The sequence below is a fragment of the Myotis brandtii genome, unplaced genomic scaffold, assembly GCF_000412655.1.
Source record: "Myotis brandtii unplaced genomic scaffold, ASM41265v1 scaffold134, whole genome shotgun sequence".
Classification (NCBI taxonomy): Eukaryota; Metazoa; Chordata; class Mammalia; order Chiroptera; family Vespertilionidae; genus Myotis; species Myotis brandtii.
This window is the reverse complement of record NW_005354756.1, coordinates 1865240-1885887: the sequence shown is the minus strand read 5'-3', so window position 1 is coordinate 1885887 and position 20648 is coordinate 1865240. Positions and strand designations below refer to the sequence as shown.

At 48.2% G+C, this 20648-nt stretch overlaps 1 protein-coding gene across 1 annotated transcript in view; it reads left to right on the top strand.

Annotated features, from left to right (window-relative positions):
- Positions 1 to 20648, top strand: part of MYRIP (myosin VIIA and Rab interacting protein) — a 159399-nt gene that overhangs the window by 97876 nt on the left and 40875 nt on the right. Inside the window, exons 5-9 of the mRNA XM_014534937.1 lie at positions 7867 to 8003; positions 10927 to 11007; positions 11552 to 11649; positions 11813 to 11893; positions 15775 to 15918. Of these exons, the coding sequence (XP_014390423.1) occupies positions 7867 to 8003; positions 10927 to 11007; positions 11552 to 11649; positions 11813 to 11893; positions 15775 to 15918 (541 nt within the window). The remainder of the gene's footprint in view (positions 1 to 7866; positions 8004 to 10926; positions 11008 to 11551; positions 11650 to 11812; positions 11894 to 15774; positions 15919 to 20648) is intronic.

The following is a 20648-nucleotide window of genomic DNA, read 5'->3' as shown; positions in this document are numbered from 1 at the left end:
CACACTCACAATACGCTCTCACACAACATCTATCTCATACACTCCACAGTCCCTCTTCCTCCTCCTTTTCCCGTCCTCCCCTCCCAGTTCTCTCCTCTTTCCCTTCCCCCTCCTGCCTCTCTCCTCATCCGACCTGCTCTGAAACCTGTATACATGATAGGCATAGTGTTGGTCTCTTTCTCATTCTCTCACATACACACCCTCCCCCTTTTCTCTCAGATACATTTAGGCTGTACAGCATAGCACCTCACCCCTCTGTCCCTCCTCCCAAGCCCCCAACACACACACCAACCCCAAGCCCAGACCGTACCGGTGACCTCTAACCCTTCAAAGGTTGGCCCCCCTGGTTTTGTTTTCTCAGGCTGCACCACACCTGGATGCGCCCCAAATGGCAGTCAAATCCTGAACTTGCCCTGGATGGATCGCTCAGTCAGTTGGAGCATTGTCCCACACACCAGAAAGGTTGCAGCATCGTTCCCCAGTATGGGCACATGCAGGAGGCAACCGATCGATGTTTCTCTCTCACATCGACGATGTATCTATCTATCTATCTATCTATCTATCTATCTATCTATCTATCTATCTCTATTTCTATCTACCTTATCTATCTCTTTCTCTTCCTTCTTTTCTCTCTAAAATTAATAGAAACATATCCTTGGATGAGGATTTAGTATTTTTAAAATTTATGTTCCAACTTAAACTATAATTCCCACTGCATGCGGTTGTGGAGTGCCCGAGATAAGAAAACTAGGCTCAGTAAGGGAGGTGACCTGAGCGTGGTCACATAGCCGCCATGTGACAGAGCTGGGCTGGAACCAGCTCTCTGAATCTAGGCTGGGATTGTTTCCACTTTTCTCTTCCGACTGAAGGTGCCTCTCCTATGCCCTAATCCTCACTGCAATAGGAGATGAAGGCAAGTGTAGCACATGACAAAGGTGGCATGCGAATCCCGTGGGGAGATCTCTGCAAATGATCTCCAGCCCCTGATTTCAACTCTCCTCCAACAAAACCCTCCTCTCAGTGACCAAAGAAATTGAAGATTGTTTTCAACGGTCTATGATGACAGCGTGGCCATCCAGGCCAGAACTCCTGTGTGATTTCAGGCCAGAACTGCATACAGGAGTGTCTGGATCAGCCCTAGGTGAGCCACTGTGAGAGCAGCCGGGGATATGGGGCTCATCCCAGCAGATCTGCCCAGAGCCCCCCATGTTGGAGCAGCAGGCTGAGAGCACAGGCAAGGATGGAGCACTGGGCAAAGGCATCAGCATCTTTGAAATGAGGAAAACGTTCTTTGCGAGGCACAGTGACAACTGTAAGGAAAACCTGGGCGCTCCGAGTACAGCAGCTGTGCCGCTTGGCAAAGCCCCTGGTTTAATGTTTGGGTGAAGCAACACGCTCCGCCCATCGTCCTAACTCCTTGCTGTCTGCATCCGTGTGCCGGGGGATCAGCAGCCCTGCCAGCACCCGCAGAAAAGGCTCAGCTGTTGCCATGGAAGCTTTCAATGTCTTCAGAGGCTGGGCCTCGGATCTCAGAGCCCACGGCCAACCACAACTGAAAAGGCTTGTGGAAATGGGAAACTGCTTTTGTGTGTAACAGCTAACAGTACCGAGCGCTTACTCTGTGCCGGATCACTGTTCTAAGCACTTGGTTGCCCTCATAGCAACTCCATAAGGCAGTAGTAGCAGTAGTAGTAGTAATAGTAGTCGTGCACCCATTTGACAGATGCTGCAACTAAGGAAAGAGGTCAAGGAACTTGCCCGAGGTCTCACGGGCAGGAAGTGCTCAGGGTTTGCTCAGGGTAGGCTGGCTCTCTAGTTGACACGCTTACCCTCTGCATGTGGTGCTCTCAGGAATTCGAAAATCTGAAGACTTTCCAAAGGATAGACTCTGAGGTTCTTACTGGAATCCTGGGCAGTGGTTTCAGTTTGGGTGAGAACAGCCAAAAGGCCCCTCTACCAGCAAGTTATTCAAGGCTTTTCTCGAGAGATATTTTTGGCTGTAGACAGATGTACCAGATCTTGCTATTCAAAGCCTTGGAGTCCACCGTGGCGGATACTGCTAACAAAATAGAAAGCAGCCCACCACCACCTCCTCCACACTTGGTGTCTTTGGCCAGGCGCCCACTCCGGAGGTGGGAGAGTAAGAAATGAGCACGATTTCCAGCCCTGAGGAGAGTGTCCCCACCCGGCCCCCGAGCTCAGGCTTCCTGAGTCCCTCAGGAGGCAGCCAACAGCAGAGAGGCTTGGGGTCGCCACAGAACCTACTGGAAGGTCCCTTCTCCAGTAGCTTGGACACTGGGAAGGGGATTTGTGATCCTCCGTTGACAACAGGTACAAAGGGGCGGTGTGGACCTCGATGAAGATGAGCTCCATGACTTATGAGAACAGAAATGTTGCTGGAGGGATCAGGCTGGAAGAATATTAGAGAATTCCAGTGTTCTCCATCTGCTCTCACCTGTCCAACCCTGGAAACCTCCATTCGGGTTGGTTACGGCACTTCCTGCGAGTCAGGCCCGCCAGCACCTTCACCGCCAATGACGAGTCCGGATAGATTGGCAGTCGGATGACTCCCGTCGGGCCCCATCAGAGGTCACGCCACGATTTCAGTTTATTTTTCAAATCAACCAACAGCAGCAGCCTCTTTTTGGAGATTTACCTTTGACCAGAAGTACATAAAGTTCGTGTTCGATTTGCAGAATATAAATGTGTTCCTGTTTTGGTAAGAAGTGGCCATAACTGAATTTTTGCATGAAAATGAGTGGGGGAGGCCGGTGCCTTTCCAGAGTTTGTGTTTATATCCTGTATAAGTCAACAGAACCCAATCCTAATGCAGTACATTCCAGCAGAGTGTAGACAGAATTTTGCACACGTGCACTTGTCTGGAAGAAAGGGACCCGCCGGCTGAGGATGCGGGTAGTTGGCAGCGGGCAGGAAAGAACCAATTTCCTCCTCTCCTCCTGAATGCTCTTGGCTTATCTGAGGTCCTTTCTCAGCAGGCGCTGTCTGTGTAGCAGTTGTGGGCTGTACGCAGGAGCCCTGGGTCCCCAGTGGGTACCTGAGTCATGCACACGCACTCACACAGGGGTGGGAGCTCATATGATCACTTGCAGAATATTCTACCTGCCGCTTCATAATCAAGGGGAAAGCATTCTTCAAAACCATGCCTAGATCCTGTAGAGAGAAGCTTCCGGCCCTTTCCTATCAAATGTTCTGCTCCCTTTGTGCATGCGTGTGTGTGTGTGTGTGTGTGTGTGTGTGTGTGTGTGTGTTTGAGCAGAAATTTCGAATCAAGACCTTCTGTTTTATTTAGCCCCAGGATGAAATCTTACCTGAAAAATCAACCCAGGTCTTGGGCAGAGAACAGACTGGCCCACCTGGCTCTGGGGATGGCATTGGGCAGTTAGGCAGCTGTTCCTGTAGAACAGTGGTTCTCAACCTGTGGGTCACGACCCCTTTGAGGGTCGAACGACCCTTTCACAGGGGTCGCCTAAGACCATCGGAAAACACATATATAATTACATATTGTTTTTGTGATTAATCACTATGCTTTAATTATGTTCAATTTGTAACAATGAAATTGGGGGTCACCACAACATGAGGAACTGTATTAAGGGGTCGCAGCATTAGGAAGATTGAGAACCACTGCTGTAGAACCTTCTGCGCTGGTGGCGTCCTGAATTCATCCTCCCTACATACAAGGGAGGGAGTCTTGCAGCAGAACAGGAGGGACGTTGCAAGGGGCACATTTAAAGCAAGTGCCTGGGGTCACAAAGAAATATTCTGTGATAATCTCTATCATTTGTGTGGTCAAAGCAACACGTTACCTGTGCTTATTACTAACTGCTCTGCAGAGGAGGTGGTACTAATATTTACGGTCTAAAATATACTAAGTATTATAAAGCACCACACGGATGATGGTCTGTTTCATCCTTTCAACAAGGTGGCGGTGGGAATGATGCCTATTGTACAAATGAGGCTGCTGAAGCTCCAAAAAGCAAAATAAACTGCCTGTGGTCACAGCCAGTGAGTGGTCACGTCCATACCTCACGCTGTAGCTACATTTGCACACACCGGAGTCAGTATGGACGGGGCAAAACGTGTGCACACCCTCCTGTGCTCCCCAGGGAAGAGTGCCCGCTCGCCCTGCCTGAGACCCCCGGGGTTCTCTTCCACTCCTTCCTCCCCCCACCCCCTGCTCTGGCTCTTGCAGCTATGGCAGGAATGTCTATGTTGAGAACATTTAGCAAAGCAGACCCCGTGGTCTGACTGATGAGAAAGTACGTGATGAAACCACGTCCTGGGTGTTTCTATATAACAGGATCTTGAATCTGCAAAGCAAGAAAGTAAAAAAAAAAAAATTACCCCGGCCAGCATGGCTCCGTGGTTGAGCATCGACCTTTGAACCAGGAGGTCATGGTTCATTTCCCAGTCAGGGCACATGCCCAGGCTGCGGGCTCGATCCCCAGTGTAGGGCATGCAGGAGGCAGCCGATCAATGATTCTCTCTCTCTCATCATTGATATTTTTATTTCTCTCTCCCTCTCCCTTCCTCTCTGAAATCAATAAAAAATATTTTTTTTAAAAAATAGATACAAGCAAAAATTCACATGACATTTCCCCCACAAAGTTCTATTCAATTGGGCAGCTTTAAATGAGTTTTGGTCCCTCTCCCTCCCACCTCGCACGGGTTGATGGGTTTTTCTCAGCTTGGTTGTCTGCGGTTTCACAGCTCCCCGTCACCTCCCTTCGGAAGCCGGTAATAGAAACAGATGGTGGCAGTGTGCTGCGCCTTCGCTCGGGGGTAGCTCTCTGCCGGGAGCCCTGTGTCTTCCTCAGAAGGATTCTTGGTTCATGCTCTGTCTTTGGGTATTTCTGGCCAGGAGGACATGGAGTGAAGATTTGGGGACCCCCATTATCTGTGACCTGGCATTTAATTCAATCTCAAGACACCTGAACTAGATCTGGGTAGAAGAACTTGACAGAGAGAAACCCACTGCTTCCGGTAATTTTCGTAATTAAACCATATTGACTTGCCCTTTATTTCTTAGCTTCCTCTTATTGATTATGTACTATAATCCTTTCCTGTAGGCTGCCTGGTTGTTGTCATTGATGTTTTCTACAGGACCGGGTCGTTTTGGTCCTATTTGGTGCATACGTTTTCAGCGTTTTGCATATGAGTATCTGTGCAAACATTTAAGCGATGACTTTAAAGGGACATTTTGTACTGCTGGTTTTATTTAAAAGATAGAAAACTGTATTTCTCCTCTCTTGATTGACTACATGGCAAACACAGGAGGAATGTATTCTGCTGCTGCTAAAACAACCCTGATGGGGCGAGTGCTGCAGGTGTGGCTGTCTTCGCTGCAGACGTCTGAGTCTGCGGCTGGACTCCTACTGTATTGCAGCCGGGAGTAGGAGAGTCGGGTCTGAATGGGAGGGTGCTGACCTATTCCAGGCTCATTCTACACTTGGGCTTTATGGGCAGCAACGGAGGGGACATGTGTGTTCTCGGGGATTTCATTGTTTCAGCCTGGATTTTCACAGAGCTCCTGCAGAATGCTAAGTGTCTACCGCCCAGAAGGGACATTAAGGGACTTCTCAGGGTCCTTAAGCCAAGAGCTAAATCCTTGGATCTGTATTTAATGTTATGGTCATCAAAGTCATAGATGTACCTACATAAAATATCAGCTAGTTCTCTTGATTTATGGTACAAAAAAACAACAACAACAAATAAAAACACAGTAGTCCCTTTCCCCCCACCTCCACCCTAGTCCTGCTTGCTAAATGCAATCATTTTCAACTTTAGCTTTGTTTTGGTATTTATCTTCATACTTCTAAATGGCTTGGTTTATCTCTTTATTCTTTAATATGAAAAGGTTTTATTCTGTTGTTCCTCCAAACTCCCAACACATACAAGTCATTACAAAGGGCGGGGATTGAGAAGGGAAGCAAGCATTCTGAAAGTCAGAGTATCATGGGAGCCACAGGAGAAACGGCATTTCGGAAACAGTGCAGGGGGCGAGCACATCCATTATGGGCTGAAATAGCACCTGAGCGAAGATCGATGGCATGGCCCCTTGACTTCACAGGAAGGTTTGGGACCTTGGAGGGCAGTGCCGGTGGACTATACATGGGATTGTTTGAGGAGGGGATGGGAGTGAGGACGTTAACACTGCTTGGGAGCCACAGAGACTCCAACAACCAGCTTGGGCCTTAATTGGAAGGGGAAACACCTCACTATAGACCGGTGATGGCGAACCTATGGCACACGTGTCAGAGGTGACACGCGAACTCATTTTTTGGGTTGATTTTTCTTTGTTAAATGGCATTTAAATATATAAAATAAATATAAAAAAATATAAGTCTTTGTTTTACTATGGTTGCAAATATCAAAAAATTTCTATATGTGACACGGCACCAGAGTTAAGTTAGGGTTTTTCAAAATGCTGACACGCCGAGCTCAAAAGGTTCGCCCTCACTGCTATAGATTCTATAGTATAGAGCAGCGGTTCTCAACCTGTGGGTCGCGACCCCTTTGGCAGTCGAATGACCCTTTCACAGGGGTCGCCTAAGACCATCCTGCATATCAGATATTTACATAACGATTCATAACAGTAGCAACATTACAGTTATGAAGTAGCAACGAAAATAATTTTAGGGTTGGGTCACAGTTGAGGAACTGTATTTAAAGGGCCAGAAGGTTGAGAACCACTGGTATAGAGCATGATGTTACCACTAATGAAACAGGTGACTAAACCAAAAATGTAGGCATTGGGCACATTTCTTAATACGAGCGTGAAGATGTTATCAGAGCAGAACTGGCACATTGATGTGTCAGGACCTGAGAGGTGAGGCAGTATCGGATGCAACTGTGTGGTGCTGGAAATTCGGTTGCAAAAAGCTGTGATCATTTGTATTCTGAGGACGAGGGAGATGAGATGCAGGGAGATAAACTGACATCTTCCAGGCCACACACTGAGTGATGAGGTGGGGAAAGAATCCATAAGTGTTGACTGTTCTTTGCCGTCTCCGTCATGCTAATCAGCACCGGAAGATGCAAGCTGGCCCTTCTGGGCCGGCGTAGCTTGGAGTGCAAATTTCTGCAGCTGGAGCAAGAACTGCAGCTCTTTCAAATGAACTCTGTTGAATTCTCTTACTTCACATTGGTTCTGACAAGTAAAAGAAAGAAGTCCCGATCAGCTTTTTAAATAAGAAGGCAAAAGAAAAGCCATATTCAAATAACCTTTATTCCTGCCTCCAGACAGCTGAGGCTAAAAGAAATCATTTCTTTCCCCCTCCCCCCTCCCCATCCCCCTGGTTGACAACTGCCTGGTTGTGTATGCGTCAAACTCTCCGAACCGTACAAAGAGGAATGAATCAAGCTCGAGAGTGGAGCCGAGAGCCACGGAGACCGCCTGAGAGATGGGAAAGTTCAGGGAGGCCAGTGCCAGTGGCCACAAGTCTGGAGAAGCCTCCTTGAGGGCCAGATGGGGACAGCAGGGCAGGTCCTGCCAAGGCCAGAATGGCTGCTGGGCCCAAGCCCTGTGAGTGACACCTGGGAAAGTTCTAGAAGGAACAGAGGGTACCCTGACATCCACCACCAGGCCGCTTCAAAAATGGATTCTTCCATAGACCTTTCTTGGGCAACGGTGTTTCCGTTGGTTTTTAGCCCTTACACTCCAGCCTCCTTCAAAGCTCTTCTCCCATCTCACCCCCATGGAGTCGCTAGGGCACAAGTCTCAACAGCCGATCTGTGGAATCCATGGACTCCCCCCAACCCCCCAGGCGGCAACCTTTGCCATCCACCATTCAGCCATCTTATCTTGTAATTCAGATGTTCTCTCCTGTGATTCTGTGTTTCCCTCAGGCTCCTGCGAACCCAGTCTCTGGAATGGTTCTACAATAATGTGAAGAGCCGCTTCAAGCGCTTTGGCAGCGCCAAGGTCCTGAAAAACCTGTACAGGAAACACCGGCTGGAGAGTGGAGCAGGCTTCGACATCCTCGGTATGCTGGCTGCCTCTTGCTCTGGGAGTCCTTGGGGGGCGGGCGGTGGGGGGTAGAAGAAGGCCTTGCCTGGAGGCCCCGTATGCTGAGGCACACTCACCTGGACAGAACGAGCTCCTTAAATATCCCCCTTCTAGTGAGGAGCCAAAACAGGACATAAATAAAACCTTCTCTTAAGTTCTGAGTCTTTTGGTCCCAGCAGCTCCAGTGGGCTGGGTAGATTAGGAGCTAGGAGGACCAAAGTATGGCTGCAAATTGTGGACATTCTAATTCTGGATCCTTAGAAATAAAAGATTCTTAATCATCTTTCCCTAATGATTACAGCATCAGGAAGTCATCTTGGGTCGATTGTGTAGACTAGGTCCGCACTCGGAGAATATGGCCTCCACTTCCCTTTCCTCCTACTCCAAAACGGTCTCTGTACCAGGCCCCGAACGTGAGGGGAAGGGAGAGTGAGAAAAATGTCAGCTTCCTCCAGAAAGCTTGAAGGATGACACCTGCGTACGCTGTTTTATTCAGTTCAAACAGCCAATGTAGCTAAACCAGAATGAGGAAGTAGTATATATATATCTCCCACATTCAAAGGCTGTTAAATCGCGTTGTTTACCCTTATCTTCAGAAAAAAATCACTTCTACTGTTGTGGTAAACAACCTGCTTCCCTATTTATAATGGTCTGGCCCTCTAGCAACTTTAGCTCGAAATTATAGCTAATTTGCCTACAAACGTCAGGTGGTCATAATAATCTGGCCACTCAGTGTATATGCTATAGTTCTAGTAGACCAGCCAGTACAAAGAAATTGTTGTCAGAATATAAAAAGCACCTCTTCCAAAGAAAGGCTGTTTTTTCCTGTCTAGCGGGAGGTTTTTCCCCTATCACTTTGCTGACACGGGTGAATGCTTTTTATGCACAAGAAAGAGGTGAGGGCGAATCTCCTCCATCTCATTTAGAGCTTTTTCACCATCATTGTTTTGTATTCTCCAAAACAGGATGGAAGCATTAAACCTGGAGTCATTAGCGCCTTTTGTGGTGGTAGTTAGAATCTCTGTCTTTCTGCCTATGGCGAAGAGAGCAGTGCCCAAGGTTGCCACCTATTATTTTTATCTTCTCTTTGTAGGGTTTTCTAAAAATATGTTTCTAGAAATGGAGGCAGAAAAGAGAAATTTAAAGTAAAGGTGGTCACAGTAATTTTTGAACCCAAAAATATTTCTCAAGAAAGTTTCAGAATAGAATCGGCTCACTCATTTGCATGCCATCTTTTCTTTCCTCTCTTGTACATCCTCCGGTCTGCTTTAGGGACCCCTTTATGTGTCCCCAAATTCAAATCTCATCGGCGTTCTGTAGGGCTTAATGCAAATGGAAAGGAAACAAACCTGTGTAGAGACTCTCACAGCACAGAACACAATTCTGATCTCATTCCATTTCTCCCAGTGGCCCCACCAGTGGAGCAGGCTGACACGAATCCCAAGTGGGCCAGCTCAGGGCTTTGAAATCCTCCAGTGTCATTGTCAAAGGATGATCGTTTGCTGGGAATAACTGTCTGCCGTGATTGGAACAGATGTAGGTCCCGGGCCCTCGGCGATTCACCACTTCTCTCACCTGGCGCTCAGTCACAGCACTTAGCACACTGCATCCGGTGATGGTTGACTAAGCTTCGCTCCTGCCGGGCCACGTGGAGACAACAGCTCCTTTGTCTCTGTGTTCTCAAAGCAAGGCTCAATGCCCGGCATAGATTATGATCTCCATATTGCACTAGCTAGTTCAGTCTTAAAGCATTTTGTAGGTACCAAGACACTTCATAGACATATTAGAATTGGTTGCTTTAATATGATTGGTGTCTCCATTTTAATTACGATTTCCTCTTGATAAACATGAAAACAAGCTGACAGGAGACACTTTATGAGATGGTACTCAAGCCTGTAAAGCCATGATCTCAAAACAATGAGATTTATTCTGCACGCCACCTAGAAAATTTAGTCCCACCTCAAGTGCTTACGTGGCCTCCTGGTTATGTGAGATGAGTGGGGAGTCATTACCGTTGTCTTCTAGCTACAACCCAACACCCTTGTATGGTTGCCATCTGCCATCCTCAATCCTGACTACCCATTAGAATCACCTAGGGCAGTGCTCGGCAAACTGCAGCTCGGCAAACTGCGGCTCGCGAGCCACATGCTGCTCTTTGGCCCCTTCAGTGTGGCTCTTCCCCAAAATACCGATTTCTGCACGTGGGCCACGAAGTTTCAATCGCACTGTACGTGCGCGCCCGCACGTGGTATTTTGTGGAAGAGCCACACTCAAGGGGCCAAAGAGCCGCATGTGGCTCGTGAGCCGCGGTTTGCCGACCACGGGCTAGAGGATGCAATATTGGTACTGGGACCTCGGGTGCTTAAAAAAAAACAAAAACCCAGTGCCCAGATCATCTTCCAATGCTCAGCCAATTACTTCTGAATCTCTGGAGGGGACTCCGTACAGATATTGTTTAAAGCTCTCTGGGTAATCCTCAGGCACAGCCAATTTCTCTATAATTTGTTCAGGAGAATTCTGAATAAATGGTTCCATCTTCAATTCATCTAAGGGTGCTTGCTCAAGGTCACATGACTAATAACTTGCAGGTCCAGGAGTTGACCTCACATTTCTCTGAATTCAATCCATTTTCCTGTCTTGGATTCCACATTGCCTCCAAAGAAGGTACTGGAAGAAAGTTGGGGTGGTAGCAATGCTACACCAGGAATCATCAATGTGAGAAGAAAAATGTGATTGATCCAAAAGTGTAGCATTGTTGTGTAACCCAGTGATTCCCTAACCTGTTAGCAGGGCTAACTTCAGGTGGGTAATGGTGGTTTGCCAATTTGGTGCATCTGTGCTCCCTGAAGACCTTTGATAATCATGATTTCTCACTCTCTCCTTTCTTCCCCCTCCCCCAGGAGGAAGCTTTTTTGAGACAAACCTGGAGAATGAAGGAAGTGTTTCAGGCAGTGATTCAACATTTTATAGGCAATCAGAAGGTAAACTTGCTTAAGAATTTACAGCTAATGGAAGGGTGGAAGAATAGAAGCACCTTCTACTGGGAGATTCTGTCCAGATCTCCCAGTTGCATTGTGAACACTTGATACAACTATGTATTGCTGTGTGGGAGTCTCCAGGGGTTGCCATTTGTATGGATCCGTCATCAAAATAGATGAGTAAATCCAAGGTGTGGCCTAGAGAAGTGCATTTGCTACCCAACCGCCAGATACTTGGTGATCAACTAGTGAGTGTTTGGAGTTGGAATATAAAAATCAACATACCTGGGCACTTCATATTAAAGTATTCTTATAAAGAATGTACCACTTACTGATTAACTTCTACTTTTTTATACCAGTGTAATAGTTCCCTCGGAGCAGAGGTTAAAAGCAAAAACAAATTTCTAGTTTCAAATAAAGCCTTTTCCGACACTTCAGCTCCTTCCCCAGAGGTCTGAGCAGAAGAGCTAAGCAGAAGAGCTTCGAGTGGAGCCGTCATTTTACTTGTCATTCCCTTTCAGAAAGCGACCTCTGTTCTGTTTCCTAGGACACAGCATGATGGACACATTGGCTGTTGCCTTACGTGTGGCCGAAGAGGCCATCGAGGAGGCGATTTCCAAAGCAGAAGCCTATGGGGACAGCCTGGTATGGACCCCCTTCTCCTCTCTGGGGTGGTGTGGGTCGGGGTCCTGGCTGCCGGAGAAAAGTGCTGGTTGTCAGGAAACCAGTGTCAACCTCTCACTCCCACGAAAGTGATTGTACCCCAAACCTGCCCAGCAATCGGCCATTCTGTTCCCTCCCTCTGCAGGACAAGCAGAATGAGGCCAGTTACTTGCGGGACCACAAGGAGGAGCTGACTGAGGAGCTGGCCACGACTATCTTGCAGAAGGTAGGTGGCCCGGCCATCCGATGACGGCAACTTACCACCCTGGCCCAGAGCAGGGCCTCCCGAGAGCTGTAGAGCAACCACTGGTGTGGTTGTTGTCTTGGGCACCATTTCTGTGCCTTGTCGTCTTGTCCTCTGTGCTCTGGAGGCTAATGCAGAGGGATTGCACTGCAAAATCTAAGACAAAGGATGGAGTGTGTTTGCCTTTGGGGATGGAGCTGGTGGGTGGGGAGCCAGGAATTCAGCACTGAGCAGGTTACTCACTGGCTTCCTGTTTCCTGAGCTTTGTGTGTATGTGCATGCCTGTGTACATGTGTGTGCATGCCTGTGTACATGTGTGTGCGTGTGTGCATGTGTGGGTATCCTCTTCTTACACTTCTCAAACAGTCTTTTGCAGAAAAAGCTTGCAGTCACCCCCTGCTACCTACGTTGCCTAAACTGTCCTTTGCCAGGTGTATCAGTAATGACAACTTAGAAACCACCCACCCCAAAAACTCTGTGGCTTTAAACAGGCTTATTTCTGTGTTTCACAGCCAGTACGCCAACCCCGAGAATTCCATTCAGTTCTGACACGAGGCAGAGTTAGCACAGACGCCACACGTGAAGGGCTCAGTCCCACAAGATGCCAGTGCAAGTCTAAGGGAATCCCCACGTCACCCACGTCTGCCCAGCCCTCTACAAATTCAGGGCTTCCGATGACCCTCCCTCAATTTGGATAATTTGCTAGAACAACTGATAGAACGCAGGAAAGTGCTATGGTTACAATGACCTCTTTATTATTATAAAAGATACAAATGAACAGCCAGTGGAAGAGATGATGGGACCACAAGATCTGCGGAAGGGGTGTACAAACTGTCCATGCCCTCTCTGTGCCTGTACCAGCTAGGAAGCTCCCCAAGCCTCAGTGTTTCAGAGTTTTTAATAGAGGCTTCATTAAGTAGGCATAATTGCTTAAGTCTGTGGTTCTCAACCTTCTGGCCCTTTAAATACAGTTCCTCATGTTGTGACCCAACCATAAAATTATTTTCGTTGCTACTTCATAACTGTAATGTTGCTACTGTTATGAATCGTAATGTAAATATCTGATATGCAGGATGGTCTTAGGCGACCCCTTGTGAAAGGGTCGTTCGACCGCCAAAGGGGTCACAACCCACAGGTTGAGCACCGCTGGCTTAAGTCATTGACCACCTGCATGAACTCAATCTTTAGTCCCTGTCCCCTCCCCAGAGGTTGGGGTAGAGCTTAAAGTTCCTTGGTTTACAGGATTGGGGTTTTAATTGCTTTTCAATTACAGTTGACATACAATATTATATTAGTTTCAGGTTATAACTTAGTGATTAGACCAGCCGTGGGCAAACTACGGCCCTCGGGCCAGATGCGGCCCGTTTGAAATGAATAAAACTAAAAAAAAAAAAAGACCGTACCCTTTTATGTAATGATGTTTACTTTGAATTTATATTAGTTCACACAAACACTCCATCCATGCTTTTGTTCCGGCCCTCCGGTCCAGTTTAAGAACCCATTGTGGCCCTCGAGTCAAAAAGTTTGCCCACCCCTGGATTAGACATTTATGAAATGGTCACCCCAATAAGTTTAATACCCACCTGATACCATACATAGTTATTACAGAATTACTGAGTATATTCCCTATGCTGTACTTTACATCCCATGACTGTTTTGTGACTACCAATTTGTACTTCTTCATCTCTCACCTTTTTCACCCATCAGCCAATCCTATCCAATCTGGCAACTATCCATTTGCTCTCTATATCTATGAATATGTTTCTGTTTGGTTTGTCCTTTTATTTTGTTTTTAAGATTCTGCATGTAAGTGAAATAGTATGGTATTTGTCTTTCTCTGGTTGGTTGTTTTTTTTAGCCACCAGCCTCCTCCTATCTAGTGGCCCTGGCCATGAGTCACCTCATTAGCATAACAAGGACACTCTTATCACTCAAAATATTCCAAGGATTTTTGAAGCTCTGTACCTGGAATCAGTCTAACAGCAAATATATTTTTTATTGTACCACAGTTTCTTTCTCGCTCATGCATCTGTACTGGCTCCATCTAAAGCAGTGGGTTGGGGTCAAGTGTGTTCACTCTGGGGCCCTACCTCATTTACCTCATCAGCTACTCATGACCATGACCAAGCACAAGGCAGCCAGAGGAAGCCAGTGACGTCTATCAAGGCCTAGGCTCAGCCATAACTCCCTGTAGCCCACTCCCTCCTCACATGTCATTGGCCAAAGCCAGGCACATAGTCAACACAAAGCCAAAGGTGGGAGATACACTTGATCCTCGAACACTGTGGGAGTTAGGGTGCCAACCATCTGTGCAGTTGAAAAGCCATGTATAAAATAAGTCAGTTTTCTGCTTATGCAGATTCTCAACTGCAGTAAGAAAAAAACAGGTAAGCCCGGCTGGTGTGGCTCAGTGGTTGAGTGTTGACCCATGAACCAGAAGGTCACAGTTTATTCAATTCCTGGCCAGGTCACTTGCCCAAGTTGCAGGCTGGATCCCCAGTAGGGGGCGTGCAGGAGGCAGTCAATCAATAGTTCTCTCTCATCATTGATGTTTCTATCTCTCCCTCTCCCTTCCTCTCTGAAATCAATAAAAATATATTTTTAAAAAAGAAAAATACAGTTGACCCTTGAACCACGCAGGTTAGAACTGCATGGATTCACATATATGTGGATTTTTAAAAATCTGCATTTAAGTAGACCCATGGAGTTCATACCTGTGTTATTAAACGGTCACCTGTATATCCTCCCTGTCCTGGGAGAAGCACAGACTCACACAACAAAGGGAGCATTGGAGAAATTCAGTCTTCCTTTTAGTCACAGTAAGTCTTGTCTCTTTCACATGACACTCTTCCCACCTAACGACCCCCAAATGCCTCAGTCAATAACAGATCAAAGTCATTGTACATGTGATTCAGAGTCAGTTCCTTTTAAGATGGAGACCTATGAACTAAGCAAACAAGTCACCTGTCCCCACATACCAACACACAATGCCGGAATAGGACAGCAACACTACCCCACCCACCTGCAAAGTCGGGAGGTGACCGGTCCATAGCATTTCTGAAATCCTGCTAGGTGCACATGCCAGGTCCCCACTCTGCAGGTCGGGGGTGGGCCTTGAGTAGGCCCAGGGAATGCACTGTAGTTCATTGCTTTCCTTGGCTCTCAGCCTTCCTCTTCATCATCTTGTCTGGTCCAAAAAGGCATTGGAGGATATGCTCATCTTGGTGGCTCAGCCGTTTTCTCAGCTACTTCCTGCCTGTAGGAAGTTGGGAGCCCAGAGACCATTGTATGAATGGACTCATTCAGTCCCCATGGCTGTGCCCAACACAGCAAGCGGAGCGAGCAAGCCGAAGCCAACCCTGATGACTCCTGCTGTCTGCCCCCTGCACAGGCCTTCCCGATGCTTCCTAAAATCAAGATTTACAGCCGGAGACTCTGGTTTGAGCTCCAGCTCCACTCTTTGTGAGCTGTGCATCCTTAACTGGTAACTTAACCTCTGAGCCTGTTGCCTCATCTGTACAACAGGTGTAGTTACAGTCTGTAGTTCTTAGCAGTGTTTTGAGGATTAAATGAGATAAAGCATCTCTGGTGCCTGGCCCAGCGTCTGGCACATGATAGGCACTTGGTAAAGAGAAGAAGTCGTTGCCATCATAAAATGATTATTTGTGAACTGTAAAGTGCTGTGGAATGTTCAAGGCCATAGTTGTACTGTTTTGTCATAAGACAGATCTGAAGGAGGCTGGCCTTCTGAGGCTGCTCTCGCGTGGCTGAAAGAAAAATCCCAAAGGTGGTCCCGGTCACGCCACCTAGACTCCGAGGCCTCTCCATAACTCTCCCCCTTTGTCACCCCACCTCCTCCCCAGATCATAAGAAAACAGAAGAGCAAAGGTGAGCAGCAAATGGAAGAAGAGTCAGAGTGGTCACAGCCCCAGAGCTGCAGTGCGAAGGCGGCCGACGAGGGGACCGCGGCCTCCCCCGGAGGCCACCCTGCCTCCAGCATCCGCTGGGTGAGTCTCCAGGCAGTAACGCAGGCGTCTTGCATGCTCTCCCCGAGAAACGGGGTCAGCACACGGAACCATCTGGAATTAACTCGTGTGCCCACCGGCTGGCATAAAGGAATAGGGTGGTGGGCAGGGGGAGAAACTGAGAAAGTGTGTGTGAGAGTCCGGGTAGGAGGGGTGAGGGAGGAGAAAGAAAGAATAGATACAAAGGGACTGTGGAGAATACAGAGGTAGGTTTCTCCACAGAGACCAATCCAGGGAAAATCAAGATGTCAGTAGGCACTTTTTCATTCATCCCGGAAAGAGCTGTACTAAGTCCCTTGAGGAAAATAAAAAGCTGTATCAGGAAGACCACTTGCTTTTCCAAAACCGGAAAGGGACAGCAAGAGAATGGCCACTGCCATCTGAGTCACCAAAATGGCCACATCGAGACCTAATTGGGAAGTCGTGGTGTGGCTCAGCCTTCCTGTCTGTCACCCTGAGACTAAGCCAGGGGCGTCTCGAAGCACAGTGCCCTTCCTGTGACCCGGGTCTGGGCCTGCTCATGTCCGCAGTAGCGGCACCCGGCCTGTGAAATCCAGGCTCTCTGTGTGAGGGGCCCCAGCGGAGGACACGCAGAGCGTGGAAGAAGCAGAGGCTGAGCCTGGGGAGGACTGGCCCGTTGGGCGTGGGTTCCACAGCTCCGGGTGCCAGCAGGCAGAGCATGGGGCCAGGGCAACACACAGGTACAGCTTAAAACCGGAAAGTCACATGAGTGGGGGAGCAGTGCCTAGTGCTCACCCCACTCCTCCTGGGGGTTAGGGGCAAGCACCCCCTTTCTGAACAGAGTGAAAGAAGGGTGTGCAGAGCAGCCACATGGCAGACACGCCATCCCAGAAGGGATGGTCAGCAGCCTCGCCTGCATAGACTCTGCCCAGGATTCCCCAGCCGCCAGGCGCATGGGGTGACAGGGAGCATCCTATGGCTTTATCAGAGATTTCACTTCATTGGCTGATGGGCAGGACCTTCCTTTGTCAACATGCTGTCAGCTTATTTCGCTGCCGCCTTCACTAAGGGAGCCTTTTAGCACAGGGTTCCCACTTGGGTTCTACACTAATACCTCCGGGGTTTTCTCTTCTTGTCAGGAGACCTGTCTTGCCAGACGCCTGGCTCCCACGCAGCGCGGTCTTCACTCTGGCTTCGACGCCGAGGTAGACAGCGCTGACTCATTTCTTACTTTTTTCCTGGGCAAAGAGCAGAATATGGTTTATTTCCCGATGCTGGGATAGAGTAGGGCCCAGTGGAAGTCCCTCTCTGACTCTGAAGCATCTTTTGAATCTCTTTGTAAGTTATGTCCACTCCCCAGGATCAGTCCACTTTTGGGGTCGGGGGTGGGGGGCGGGCAGAGTGTCACAGGGGGTATCGGGAGGTAGAACCTCAAGTTTGTGGTTTGAAATAAAAGCCCATAAAGGACATTGGTTCACCCCCTTGGGTAAGCACTCCTTCTGGTTAACACTTTAACCCCAGGTTGTGTGGCCTGGCAGGGGTGTGGGCACTGTACCACAGGGACAAGATCACTACAACCTTCATCCTGAACTTGGATGTTTCATCAAGGAGTCTCCTCCCGGCCCCTCCTCTGAGTTCTCCCTGCGCCGTGATTTGTACCACGGAAACAGCGTGTTTTCACCTAAGCGCTAGTCAGGAGCCACACTGTGCTCATGGGAACCGCCTCACACAGGGCCGCCTGACTCGGGGAATAAAGAAAAATCCCGCATCCAGCTCGGCCCCGGGCACAGTTGGCCCCTCTGAGCAGCCTGATTGCCAGTGGTCACAGGCCTAACTTCCCTTGGCCAGGACCCCTAGCCCTTCCCCTCTAACCAGCACCATAGCAGGGCCAGCCTGGGGCCCTCGAGGTGGGGGCACATCCAGTGGACAAGGGTCAGCTTCCTCACGGGTTCCATGCAGTGCGTCTGGGCACACTGCCCACCCGCATGGGCGAAGCCAATGCTTCCCCTCTTTCTCCTCCCCTCCCACCCCCCCGCACCCCTGCCCTGCCTGGCCCACTCCAGGCCCTAGACCCCCTGTGATGAAGGAGCCTGTGCTGGGACCACATTTGGCAATTGGGGCCTGAGAGGGACTGAGCCTGGTCAAGGCCACCACATTGCCTGACTGTGGGAGCCCCATTCATCTGGAATACAATATGAGTGGCAGCCCCAGCACGATGGCCACAGATGCTGATGAGGCCCCAGTGGGAGGGGACAGGAACCATTGCTGGGTAAGGAGCAGGCACTCTGTCTGCCCATCACAAGATGGGGATGCAGGTATCATTAGACCCATTTTACAGGTGGGGAAACGGAGGCTAAAGCTTTCACATAACTTACTTAAGGTCACCCATGTGCTGGTTGGTGGGGCCAGGCATTGAATACCCTTTTCCTGCTCCAATGCCCTTGATCTAGCGCAGTGGTTCTCAACCTTCCTAATGCCGCGACCCTTTAATACAGTTCCTCATGTTGTGGTGACCCCCAACCATAAAATTATTTTTGTTGCTACTTCATAACTGTAATTTTGCTACTGTTATGAATCGTCATGTAAATATCTGATATGCAGGATGTATTTTCATTGTTACAAATTGAACATAATTAAAGCATAGTGATTAATCACAAAAGCAATATGTAATTATATATGTGTTTTCCGATGGTCTTAGGCGACCCCTGTGAAAGGGTCGTCCGACCCCCAAAGGGGTCACGACCCACAGGTTGAGAACCGCTGATCTAGTGTCTTCCTCTGTATGGCTCGGGGAGTAACTGCGCCGAGTTCGGAGCGAGGGGTCTCGACCCACAGGTTGAGAACCACTGATCTAGCGTCTTCCTCTGTATGGCTCGGGGAGTTTGGAGCACTGCAGGCTCCCTGGGCTTAACTGCAAATCCCAAACTTAATTCATTCCCATTCAGCCAGGATTTCTCATCTGTTCTCACGAAAGAAAGTTCAGCGTGATTGTTCTCTTTTTAATTTCCTCCGTTATTGTGTGGCTCTCTGCCTGTAGGGGGTCAGCACCATCCGCCGTTCAAAGCCTTATGATGCAATATCCTAAAAGGTCTAGCCCAGGGTTATAATTCATTCCGTGCCTGTGCCTTTGGGCGCCTGTATATAAAAATGTGTCTCTGTAATAATAATACGATGATCCTCTTGATATCATGATGATGGCAGCAGGGCCAGGCACTCGGGATATGCCAGTGACTAAGCCCAGCCCTGACTCTCTGTCTCTGCTCTTTTCTTTTCTATTTCCCTCCCCCGTTCCACTGAATCACTGCTATTTTCTCCCTCATAGTTGCTCTGTCCTTTGACTGGCTGTCGCACAGACCTGAAGTCATTTTTTATTATTGGTATAATTATTGGATGGAATTCAATGGCTACGACTGACCCTACAAATACAAAGCAAAGCTGTCTCAATTGTTGAGTCATCTGACCATTATTACCGGTCCCTTTGCTCCCCAGCCCTCGATGCTAAAAACGTTCTGTCCCTGTTTTATGCTGTGAGCTCCTTGACCGCGAAGACTGTTCTGATAGTGATTGGTGCCTCGGGGAGCCTGCCCTGTTGGCCATGACCACAATTAGAGCAATCATAGCACCGTTCCGAGAGGTGTAGGTAGAATGCTCTGCTGCCGCCCACTCAGGACGCAGCGACTGTAAAGGAAGGAGCAGTTGGCCCTTGAAAAACGGGGCTTGAACTGCACAGGTCCACTTCTATGTGGACTTTTTTCCAACAAATACTGTATTTTCTCTTCCTTATGATTTTCTTTTTTTTTTTTAAATATATTTTATTGATTTTTTACAGAGAGGAAGGGAGAGAGATAGAGAGTTAGAAACATCGATGAGAGAGATATCGATCAGCTGCCTCCTGCACATCTCCCACCGGGGATGAGGTACATGCCCTTGACCGGAATAGAACCTGGGACCTTTCAGTCCGCAGGCCGACGCTCTATCCACTGAGCCAAACCGGTTTCGGCTCCTTATGATTTTCTTAATTTTTTCTTTTCTCTAGCTTACTTTATTATAAGAAAACAATATACAGCCTGGCCAGTGTGGTTCAGTGGTTGAACATAGGCCCATGAACCAGGAGGTCCTGCTTGGATTCCTGGTCAAAGCACATGCCTGGGTTGTGGGCTTGGTCCCCAGTGGGGCATGCAGGAGGCAACCAATCAATGATTCTCTCTCATCATTGATGTTTCTATCTCTTTCTCCCTCTCCCTTCCTCTCTCTGAAATCAGTTTTTTAAATTTGTTTAAAAAATGGAAGACAGTATATAATCTCTATATATAAAGGCTAATATGCTAAGTGTCCATCCTGGTAATAAGGTCACATAGCAACACCCAGCTTCCTCTCCCTAGCAACTAGCCTCCTTGGAGTTTCTTCAGCCTAGGAACACGATTTGCTTTATAGCCAGGTGGAAACATTTTACACTGTAACCAAATGTCTGTGAATGTCTGTGTTTTCCTGGGCCTCATCTCATTTGATCCTTACAGAAGTCCTGGAGTAGGTAGATAGGAGACTCGTTGGAATCCTATTTTCTTTTCATTAGCCAGAAAACAGAGATTTAGAAAGCTTAGAAACTTGACCCAACTGAAAAGAAGTAAGGAATGGTGGACCTTGAAAATGACTTCAGGTTTTCTCACTGCACAGAATATAGTCAAACACTGCTGCAGTTAAATATTTTACCCTTTGTTCTCCCTGCATGATCTATAATAATAATCTGCTTC